We start from the raw sequence: 12,013 nt of genomic DNA on the forward strand, positions 1-12,013 counted from the left end.
GCCCATGTTTGTCTCATCACCCACCATGGGGCTTGGCAGCTGCAGTTTTTAAAACATGGTATTCATCTGCCATGCCTCTCTCTGATGCATTTTGCATTATTTTATTATAATATTGTGGTCTTAGCTATTGGAAGCCACCCTGAGTAATGCCTACCGTATTTTTCGCCCCATAGGACGCACCGGCCCATAGGACGCATCAAGTTTTTTTGGGGGGAAATAAAGGAAAAATTTTTTATTTCCCCCCCAGGCGCTTGTGGTGCCGGCAGCGGGGAGAAGCACTCTTCTCCCCGCCGCCCGCCTTCAGACCAGGTCCGGGGACAGCGGGAAGACGCGCTGCGCCTCCCAGCTGTCCCCGGAGCTTGCGGGGCAGGCAGCGGGGAGAAGCGCTCTTCTCCTCGCCGCCCGCCTTGAGATCAGGTCCGGGGACAGCGGGGAGATGCGCTGCGCCTCCCAACTGTCCCCGGAGCTTGCGGGGCTGGCGGCGGGGTCTCCCCGCCGCCAGCCTCCAAACCACTTCGGGAGACAGCGAGATGGCGGCGTTCCGCCTCCCTCTGTCCCCCGACCTTGTGGGCTGGCGCTGGGGCTCTCCCCTCTCACTCTCCAGGCTTCAGCGAAAGCCTGCATTCGCCCCATAGGACGCACACACATTTCCCCTTCATTTTTGGAGGGGGAAAAGTGTGTCCTATAGGGCGAAAAATACGGTATGTATCAGAAGAGTGGGACAGAAATTCTTGCCTTTTTTTTTTAAATTAACCAGCTAGTCCTCAATCTGACACCATACCCCACAACTTATGAAAACCTATTATTATTATTATTATTAATTATTAAAATTTGTACACTGCCCTTCATCTGAAGATCCGATGGCGGTTCATGACAGAAAAATACAAAATGAAAATACAAATACATAACGAGAAAAGCACAAATTCAAACCAATAACCCCACCTCCCACGAACCTGTTTAAAAAGCCATGGCTTCTGATTTTTCACTTGGCATCCATCCACACACTTATAAGCCTCCCTTGGCAGCCCCAAAGTGTCGTTTTTTCCATTGTTAAATCATCTTGCTTTCGAAAGTCAAAACACATGGACTCTATTAATATAGAGACCTAGAAACTTGGTTGAATTTTTTTTTGAAAAAAAGAAAGAAAGCCAGAATCCATCCAGCATGCGGAATCCTGTGCCCTCATCCTGCGCTTGAAAATTTGGGTGCCACGTCACTAGCCCGTCCTGGGACCTCGAGTTAGTTTGTGGGAGAAGGATAAAAATAAACGTTCAATACATTTCTTGGCTGTAAACGGAATTGTGTGTCGTGCTTTTGGCTTGGCTGGAAGACCCAAAATCCACCATTCTCTGAAGACTGGCAAGTGAAAGTTCATATATATATATATATATATATATATATATATATATAGGAGTAAGTAACTGACACTCCCGATTAGCAGTGCTTCAGTCAAACTCTGTGCCCACCCCCCTCATTCTAATGTCACAAATTAGATTAATACAAGGCTGGCAAGGAAGGCACCATTGGTGCCAACGGGTAAACAAATTTCAGCCATCAGCATCCTGTCAGCATCTTGCCCCAAAGGGGGGTCCCTTCCAGGCGAAAATTCTTATTAGACTTGTCACATCCATTAGGAATCCTTTCACGCTTCTGCGTTCCATCAGCGGTTTCATTAGCGCAGCCTCGGCCTCTGGGAATGGCTGGGACTGCTCTGTTCTGGCTCTCCTCCATTCACCTCTTTCTCCGCCCCCCATCTCCCCCCACCCTGCCCCTTGCACACCTCCGCCGACACCATCCGGGATGGAGCAGGCGAGTTTCTCACTGCTTGTCTCCATGAGATCTCAGCTTGGCTTCCCCACGAGCAGTGGCGTAGCGTGGGGGGTGCAGGGGGGGCGGGCCGCACCGGGCGCAACATCTGGGGTTAGGGCAAATCCATGGGTTAGGGGGCGCAAATCCACGGGTTAGGGGGCGCAAATTACTTGCCTTGCCCCGGGTGCTGACAACCCACGCTACGCCACTGCCCACGAGAGGCCCGGACGGACCCGTAACATTGGCGGCAGAGCTTCTCAGTACCAGTTGTTGGAAACTGCCATGGGGGAAAAGACAGTGCTCCTGTGCTGGGGGGTCCTGCTTGCGGAATTCCCCTCGGGGCATCTGGTTGGCTGCTGGGGAAACAGGATGATGGGGGGTAGATGGAACTCCCTTTGGCCTGATCCATAGATGCTTCTGAATACCAGTTCTGCGGGAGCCACAGGATGGGAGAGTTCTCCTTGCGCCTGTGCCCTGCGTGTTGGATTCCCACAGGGATCAGGCTGGTCACTGTGAGGACAGGATAGCAGACTAGATTGGCATTGGCCTGAATCAGCGGTCTCTCCTTCAGGGATTCTTGAGCTGTGATTCCTGCATTACAGCGGGTTGGGCTCCCTCCCAACTTTACAATTCTGTGACTCTACTAATTTGTGGGGTTCTGCACCTGGGACTGAGGGACACGGGTGGCGCTGTGGGTTAAACCACAGAGCCTAGGACTTGCCGATCAGAAGGTCGGCGGTTCATATCCCCGCGACAGGGTGAGCTCCTGTTGCTCCTGCCAATCTAGCAGTTCGAAAGCATGTCAAAGTGCAAGTAGATAAACAGGTACCGCTCTGGCGGGAAGGTAAAAGGCATTTCCGTGTGCTGCTCTGGTTCGCCAGAAGCGGCTTAGTCATGCTGGCCACATGGCCCCAGAAGCTGTACGCCGGCTCCCTCAGCCAATAAAGCGAGATGAGCGCTACAACCCCAGAGTCAGTCATGACTGGACCTAATGGTCAGGGGTCTCTTTACCTTTACCTTTACACCGGGCAAAGAAAATTGGGTCTTGGGGCTCTGTCGGGCCTCTAAATTATGACCGAGTGAGCATAATTTCTCTCTCTCTCTCTGTATATATATATGTGTGTGTGTGTGTGTGTGTATATATATATTTAACAGGTGGTTCTCCTTCTGTGGGTTTTTTTTTGGGGGGGGTGAGGGGAAGTTTAGATTTGGGGACTCCAGTAGAAAACGGAGGCCAAACAGGATCAACTGGGGGAATTCATTCTCCTTGGGGATTAATGCATTCCAAAGCGTGGTCAGGCATTTGGTTGGCCTGATCTAGGCGTCACTTAGCAATCAGAACAGCAGTGGCTTTATTAAAGGGGAAAGGTGTTTGGGCTGCTGGGGGGAGGGGGAGGTAAGCATTTCCACACCCCTTGCCCTCTCCCTTCTGAGAATTCCCCCTCTCTTGAGGCTCCTGCCAAGGCAAGAGGTTGCAGAGCAGCAAAAACGTAATAGTCAGTAGGGGAATGCCTTTGCCTGTGTTGGTAATGTCCAAGCTCTGTGCCAAGGCAAGGCAGCAGATGTCGTGAGATGTCCCCCCCCCCCCCCCGAGGGAGGGGGATCGCCATGCGAAATGTAGAAATTGGAAGCTCCTGGGAGCCCAAAACAGCATACTGAGGAGGTGCCCGTTGCATCTCTGCATGAGTCTGATCTCCCCACCTTCCTGCATCACTGACCTGCCTGTGAGTGGAGCCTTAGATTTCCCATGCTGTATGAAGAATCCACTCTTAGAAGATGATACCTGCTATGTCTCTGGATGATACACAGATCTCTGCCTGCTTCCTTTCAACCAACCAACCTGTGACCCTCTAAGATGTCACTGGGCCAACATCCACCAACAATCCTCAGTGTTGGTCATGCTGGTTGGAGCTGATGGTAGCCAGAGCCCAGCCTCACCCAGAAGTCCATATCTTCTCCATCCTTGAACCAGACCATCATTTGCCGTTACTATCCCCAGCTACCTCCATCATAACTCTGACTTTTAATGAAGGGATTGGGAACTTGTGGCCTCCCAATTTTGTTGTTCGACTGCAACTCCCATAATCCCTGACCACTGGCAATGCTGGCTGGGACTGTTGGGAGTCAGTCTTAAAGCAACTAGAGGGTCGCAGTTTCCCCATCTCTGAACTAGGCTATCGCTTGCCATCACTGCCCCTAGGTACCCGAATCACGCCTCTTAATGCAGGGAACTTGTGCTTCTGCAGATGTTACTGGACTCCAACTCCCATCATCATTCCTGCTCAGGGATCTTGATACCTGCCAGGGCTGGAGGCCATCACATCAGTGCCGGATTAAACCCTGTGGGGGCCCCATGGCTGTCAAAATCTCATGCACACGTTCCAGGGTGATAACATTGAACTATGAAAGCTTCACTGCAATTTTCTTACAAGATCAAATCAATATTATTTTGATCTGTTGTCGCAGGGCCCTGCTCTGCCTATTTGGTAATTCAGAACTGCACCATACTGTCTATGCCCCTGTCCAATACACTCTCGAAAATCAGACCCTCCAAATGTCCCTATTTGCCAGGGACAGTCCTGGATTTACAGAAGCCGTCCCGGTTTCTGATTTGATCCAAGAATGTCCCTCTTTTCCTTAGGACGTCCCTATTTTCATCAGAGAAATGTTGGAGGGTATGGAGTTATGCGACCGCCAAGCCAAGGAGATACTTAAATATACAACCTTTAGAAGACATCTGAAGGCAGTCCTGTACAGTGGTATCTCGGGTTACAGACACTTCAGGTTACAGATGCTTCAGGTTACAGACTCCGCTAACCCAGAAATAGTACCTCGGGTTAAGAACTTTGCTTCAGGGTGAGAACAGAAATTGTGCAGCAGCAACGGGAGGCCCCATTAGCTAAAGTGGTGCTTCAGGTTAAGAACAGTTTCAGGTTAAGAATGGACCTCTGGAACGAATTTAATTCTTAACCCGAGGTACCACTGTATAGAGGTTTTAAAAAATGTTAATGTTTTATTATGTTTTTATATATGCTGGAAGCTGCCCAGACTGGCTGGGGCAACCCAGTCATATGGGTGAGGTATTGTTAATAATAATAATAATAATAATAATAATAATAATAATAATAATATATTTATGTCCCTATTTTCATCAGAGAAATGTTGGAGGGTATGGAAAATCAGCAAGCTGCATCGTAATTGCCCCTGAATTCTGGGAAAGACAAAAAGGATGCCTTGATCATTTATCAGTAAGGTTTTTTGGGGGTGGAAAAAAAGGGGAATTAAGAGGAAATGCACTCCTCCCCCTCCCCTTCATCCCCCCTCCCACTGCACCCTCTCTGCCCTTGCATTTCCTTATTTTTCACATTGTTCCTGCCCCCCCCCCCCCGCCCTTGCACACACATGGGGTGTGACTAACACCTGGCCCGGGGGCATCTTTATTGGAAATACATGGTATTGGAATTTGTTTAAGATTTTTATCAATAGCACGTGTGGCTGGCCTTTGCATCCAGAAGCGAGAGGAAGGTCACGGGGTCGCAGATCAAGCGCCGTTCCCCCCACCCCACCTTCCCGCAAGAGGGAAAGAGCAGGGAGCAAGGGGGGTGGGGAAGTCAACAGCCATTCATGCCCCTCTCTCTGCAGTTTACAGAAGGTTCTCATTTGGCCGTAGAAGTCGAAACACATTACATGGAGCAAGGGCAAAGGGGGGGGGCGGTTGTCACGGCCGCTTGGGGAGGGAGGTCACTCTGCAATGAGCCCTGGGCGAAAAGGGGAGGAGAGGGAGGAGAGCCTCCCCCCACTTCAAGAGTTTCAATGGGTCACAAACTTATCCCTGGCTTCGAAGGGTAGCAGGTGAACTGTCTGGCTGAGAGCCTCTCGGGATGGAGGGGGTGCGTTGTGTGTGACCCCGGTGGACCAAGAGGTGAGCTGACCCTCCCACCTCCATGGAGATGACCAAAAGCCCTTGCCCCAGGGACCTCGCCACTTGCTCCCAGACCCCCTTTTGGGAGTCCCAAAATGGCCTGGGCAACATTGAGAAAAGCTAAAGAGGTTTAACACACTGTAGACCCACTGAAATAAATGAACCAAAGTTAGTCATTGCATTCAACTTAATGGGGTCTACACTGAGTAGGTCTAGCACTGGATGCAACCCATATATAACTGCCCTGAGACCTGCGGGTTACAGAAACTTCAGGTTACAGACTCCGCTAACCCAGAAATAGTACCTCGAGTTAAGAACATTGCTTCAGGATGAGAACAGAAATCGCGCGGCAGCAGCGGGAGGCCCCATTAGCTAAAGTGGTACCTCAGGTTAAGAACAGTTTCAGGTTAAGAACAGACCTCCAGAACGAATTAAGTTCTTAACCCGAGGTACCACTGTATATCAATTGAATTATTATTATTATTATTAATAATAATAATAATAATAATAATAATAATAATGTACTTATTTATGCATTGCATTTATGTTGGTCCATGGAGCGAAGAATGCCAACTTTGACTGGCATCCATTAATTAAGCAAATGTCTACACAGTTCTCTGTAAAATTTATCCTGATGTGGTCCTCTGTGTGCGTCCCTGCTTAGACTCATAGAATTGTAGAGTTGGAAGGGACTCCAAGGGTCATCTAGTCCAACCCCTGCAATGCAGGAACCACAACTTCCCACCCACCTCCAGAGATGCAGAGGAGGTTACCTGTTGCCCTCCTGCATGAGTTTCTGCAACAATCTCACCCCACCCCACCAACAGGCAGGGTCTTAACCCTCCGGTAGCAGATACTTACTTTGCCCGTACTGTCCATACTGGTAGCTGGCCACCGGGTCCACACTATAGCCGGTGGTGGTGTAGGTTGGGGGGCAGTAGGACTGCGAGGTGGGGAGGCTGTCAACAGACTTGATGGAGTCACTCCTCTGACTGCAGCTGGCCGAGATGGAGTTGGCGGTGTCCAAACTGCCGTGGAGGGGTGAGATGGAGAAGTCAGCCTGGGGCTGCGGGGGGACCCCGCTGGGGTTGCTCAGGATGCTCATGACCTGTGGGGGGTTGCAGGATGAGACCCAAGTCAATGGGGAACAATGGCACCAGGCATACGATGCATGGAGAGAGAAAGCAAAAGCAAGCCAGATGTTTAAAGAGAACTGAGTGCTTGGGAGGAACAGAATGCAAGAACGCCAGAATTTGGATCAGGCCAGAGGTCCATCTGGTTCAGTGTCCTCTTCTGTACCAATAGCCAACCACATGCCTAGGGAAAGAAGGTAAGCAGGATTCGAGAACAACGTTGCTCATCTCATTAGTTTTTAAACTCAAGAACCGCAGAAGAGTTTTGCAGGATCAAGCCAATGAACCAAAAACAAACCCCTGTGTTGCAATAAGAACCAATCACAACAATACAAACAGAACACACAGGCTAATCATTACTAGAGAATATATAATAGAAGAAGAAGAAGAAGAAGAAGAAGAAGAAGAAGAAGGCTTCCAACAAATATTAAAAATACATTAAAATGTCACACATTAAAAACTTCTATGATCACTATTCTATTATACAGTATATTCTCTACTAACTATTAGCCCACGTGTAGTGTTTGTATTGTTGTGATTGGATTGGGCCAACGGCCTGTCTAAACATAAAACACCAAACATTAAAAACTTCGCAATACAGGGCTGCCTTCAGATGTCTTCTAAAAGTTGTGTAGTTCTTTATCTCCTTGACATCTGATGGGAGGGTGTTCCACAGGGTGGGCGTCACTGTTGAGAAGTCCCTCTGCCTAGTTCCCTGTTAACTTCACTTCTTGCAGGGAGGGAACCACCAGAAGGCCCTCGGAGCTGGACCTCAGTGTCTGGGCTGAACGATGGAGGTGGAGACGCTCCTTCAGGTATACTGGGCCGAGGCCGTTTAGGGCTTTAAAGGTCAGCACTGACACTTTGAATTGTGCTTGCAAACATACAGGGAGCCAGTGTAGACGCTTTAGGACTGGTGTTACCAGTATATGGTTGCCGCGGCTCCCCGTTACCAGTCTAGGTGCCACATTCTGGATTTGTTGTAGTTTCCAGGTCACCTTCACATAGAGCGCATTGCAGCAGTCCAAGCGGGAGATAACCAGAGCATGTACCACTCTGGTGAGACACAGCATAGAGGCGTAGGGCAGAGGTCCCCAAACTAAGGCCGGCTAGCCGGATAAGGCCCGAGGGACTCATTTATCCGGCTCACAGCGACCCCTGCCGCCTGCTGCCGCTGCCCGCTCTTACCAGCACTGCGTTGCGTAGCTGCCCACTTCCGGGTCGGAGGAGCACCGGAAATAGCTTGTGCGCATGCACAAGCATTATTTGCACATGCGCAAGCGTTATTTGCGCATGCGCAAGTGTTATTTCCGGTGCACATTCAGGTCGGAGGAGGCCTGTGCACATACACACAAGCTATTTCTGGTGCTCCTCCAACCCGGAAGTGAGCCGGAAATAGCGTGTGCGCACGCGTATGGGCACATACTCCCCTGCCCTCCAGCCCACTGCGCGATGGGCGCTGGAGACACCGGCCCGAGGTGCGGTAAGTTTGCTGACCCCTGAGGTAGGGTCTCAGCCTGCATACCAGATGGAGCTGGTAGTACAGTATCATCTTCCAATTTTAGTTATCGTTCGGCCTAATCTACTCTAAAGAATGGAAGACTGTAAGAATAGCCCTGCTAATTCAGGCCAAAGGCCTAGCTAGTCCAGCAACATGTTCTGACAGTGGCCAACCAGATACCACCAATGGGAAACCAACAGCACTCTCATAGGAACCTAAGAAGATCTTTTGGATCATGCCAGTGTCCCATCTAGTCCAGCTTCCTATTCTCACAGATTCCCCAGTGGGAAACCAGCAAGCACAAGAGCAGCACTCCTCTCGTGTTGCTTCCAGCAATTGGAATTTGGAGGCAGGCTGTTCCTGGAGGATCCATCTATTTCTTGTGACTAATTGCTACTACCAATAGACTTAAGAGCATAACAGAAGCCTGGCTGCTGGATCAGCCCAAAGATTTAGCCCAGCATCCTGCTCTCTCACAGTGGCCACCCAGAGGCCCCAATGGGAAGCCGGCCACACTTGCAATTCCCACCAAAGCCACTTCCTCCTCCTATTCTGACACAAACCTCTTTTCTGAATCTCGGACCAGTCCCTCTGCTTCCCTGGCAATGCTCTGACCACAGGAAGCACCAGCTGCTCCCCTCCTTGCTTTTTGGCAAAGCGCCGAAGTGCCGGCAGTCACCTCTGCACCGCTCCAAAGCTTTTCCTTTTTTTATAAAGAAAAAGTGAGGGTGGGAAGGGGGAGAAAGTCTGAAAATGTAGCATAATCTTATTGACCTCAATTAATGCACCAAATTGAAAATGTTTGGAGCCCGGCAAGAGGTGGAAGAAAGCTTTTTATCCCTCGCTAACCTCCTGTTGGGAGGACTTTATTCTTTCCGAATGACACGCTGCTGTTTCGGGAGAGGCGATTCCTCGCCCGGCAAACGGTCCAATGGCTCCCCTTGCCCCAACTTCTGCCAGATGTAAGCTTGAGATCCTGGCAGCTGAGCCTGGGACCTTCTGCATTCAAAGAGGATGCTCAGCCATTGAATTGGAGCCCTTCCATTACGATATAGGAAGCTGCCATCCAACTTGGTGTTTCTTCAGACAAGAGACACTCCAAACCTTCACGGAAATGTTGGGGATTGAACACTCTAGCACCAAGCTATGGTTCGTTCCCCCCAAATTAAGTAGGATCCTAGTCCTCATGGTTCTGAAAGACTCATTTAAACAGGGAACTGCCTTACAGAGAGTCAGCTATCAGCCCAACTAGCTCACCAGAGTGTACGCCAGGGTTTCCCAAACTCATTTTGGGACTACAATTCCCATCATCCCTGACCACTGGTCCTGCTAGCAAGGGATGATGGGAGTTGTAGTCCAACAACAGCTGGAGACCCAAGTCTGGGAAACCCTGGAGTGCCCTGACTAGCTGTGGCTTTCTAGGGTGTCAGGCAGGTGGGGCTGGGAGAGGGTCCCTTTCTGAAACCCCAGTGACATCTTGCTGGTCAGTGTGGGCCAGAGATAGGGAAGCTGACTTCTGCCTTCAGATGTTGTTGGGCTACAGTTCTCATCAGCCCCAGACAAGCATGGTCAATGGTCAGAGACGATGAGACTTGACTGATCTAGATGGGCCAATGGCTTGATTCAGCATATCTATTTGTTTTTATTTACCCTGTTTATCCCCCGCCCTTTCTCCTCAAGGTGCTCAAAGTGGAGCACCTGGTTCTAATTCTGCCCCTGTTTATCCTCACAACAACCATGAAAAGTAGGTTAGAATTGTAGAGTCGGAAGGGACCACGAGGGTCATTTGGTTCAATCCCCTGCAATGCAGGAAGTGTTTTCCCCAATGTGGGTCACAAATCTCATGCTCCATGGACTGAGAATGAGTGACTATGGCCTGGGGTCGCCCAGTGAGCTTTATGGCTTCATGTTTTTTTAATCGGTATTTGAATAGGTTTGTGTTTTCATCTTGTCTCAATTCTATTACAGTTCAATTGATTCTTAATGATTATATTTTTTACATATCTATTTTAGCTTTTTTGTATTTTATCTGTCTTGTTTTAACTTGTGTAAGATGCCTCGAGTCCCAGTCTGGGGGGAAAGGCAGGATATAAATAATATAAAGGATTTGTCCTTTTCATGTTGTTGAACAATGAGCACCATAATGTTATTTTTATCTTCCTGGTGTATTTAAACTTTTGTATTACGTGTTTTTTTATATATATAATTGCAAATTCCTTTGAAACATTTCCTGTAGTAAGCAATGGATAAATGCAATAATCAACCGATAATCAATTCTTATTTCTGAGCCAGGATTTGAACTCTGGTCTCTCCCAGGTCTTAGTCCACACTGGCAGCTCCCTGAGTGTGGACACTCTGAGCTAGTGACCCTTACACCACAGATATTCCAACTAGTGAAGCTCTTCCACGTCCGTCCCATTTTATTTAAAAAACAACAACCCCAAAACTTGCAGATCCAAACTCTAGAGGAAAGGTTTATTATTACTATTTCCCTCTATCATGCTTTTCCTGCAATTGACCTTGCTTTCTCCTAATTTATTATGTCTTGGAGCGTTTACCACCACTAACAAGAAATCAATAGCCTCTCCGTATCTGAAAGGGTTTTTTCTATATATATAAATAAAATATATTACTATCAGGAAGGAAATCTGTCATGTCAATCAGGGTGATTGGCATCCTTCCTGTCCCCGCCACCCAGCTCTCCTGCTTCTTATCAATTGCTCCCTCCAAAATCCCCTCTAGGCGTTCAATCAGACGCCGGCTCGAAGTGAAGTTTCCGATCAAAGAGGCTCTGGACGTGGCAGCAAACCGGATGGGAAGAACCACACAAATTCCTTTGGGAGGCTTAACTGCAGAGGGTGAAGGCAAGGCTCACCCCATTCCCCGATGCTCAGAGCACCCAGCATTCCAAGGTAGACTGCTTCTGAGCATGGAGGTACCACCTCCTACTCATGTATGGTAAGAACATAAAACATATGCAAAACATCTTGGATCAAGCTCCTTGCTCCCAGAGTAGCTGGCCAGATCCCCTAATGGAAACCCTGCAAGCAGGACCTGGGCAGTGTTAGAAACTGAGATATGAAAGCTAGGAGCTGAATGGCACCTTAAACCTAGGTTATGTTGTGAATAACAAGAACATAAAGCTGAAAATGAATGAACTGCAGCTAAAATATTACAGTGGTACCTCAGGTTACATACGCTTCAGGTTACAGACTCCGCTAACCCAGAAATAGTGCTTCAGGTTAAGAACTTTGCTTCAGGATGAGAACAGAAATCATGCTCTGGCGGCACAGCGGCAGCAGAAGGCCCCATTAGCTAAAGTGGTGCTTCAGGTTAAGAACAGTTTCAGGTTAAGTACGGACCTCCGGAACGAATTAAGTACTTAACCTGAGGTACCACTGTATGTTCATTTTTCACATGGTCTAGTCCTTCCCCTCCCCAACTCCTTAATATTCTTAAGAGGGTCTGTCTGTCTATCTACTTTTATGTGTCCTGAATCTTCCAATCTCCTGAGACTCCAACTCCCATTGTCCCATGCTGGCTGCTGGAGTCCCTACACCCTCACACAGGTTCATGGAAGAGGCCTTTGCTACAGATACTGATTAAGGTATGGAGAACCTCTGACTCTCCACATGTTTCTGGACTACA

At 48.8% G+C, this 12,013-nt stretch overlaps 1 protein-coding gene across 5 annotated transcripts in view; it reads right to left on the reverse strand.

Annotated features, from left to right (window-relative positions):
• PAX7 (paired box 7) overlaps positions 1–12,013 on the reverse strand; it is a 173,445-nt gene that overhangs the window by 5,604 nt on the left and 155,828 nt on the right. For all 5 annotated transcript variants that reach the window (XM_083628762.1, XM_083628759.1, XM_083628761.1 and 2 more), the window contains one exon: positions 6,593–6,839. In XM_083628762.1, the coding sequence (XP_083484888.1) occupies positions 6,593–6,839 (247 nt within the window). The remainder of the gene's footprint in view (positions 1–6,592; positions 6,840–12,013) is intronic.

This window comes from Podarcis filfolensis, assembly GCF_964270895.1.
Source record: "Podarcis filfolensis genome assembly, chromosome: 8".
NCBI classification, from domain to species: Eukaryota; Metazoa; Chordata; class Lepidosauria; order Squamata; family Lacertidae; genus Podarcis; species Podarcis filfolensis.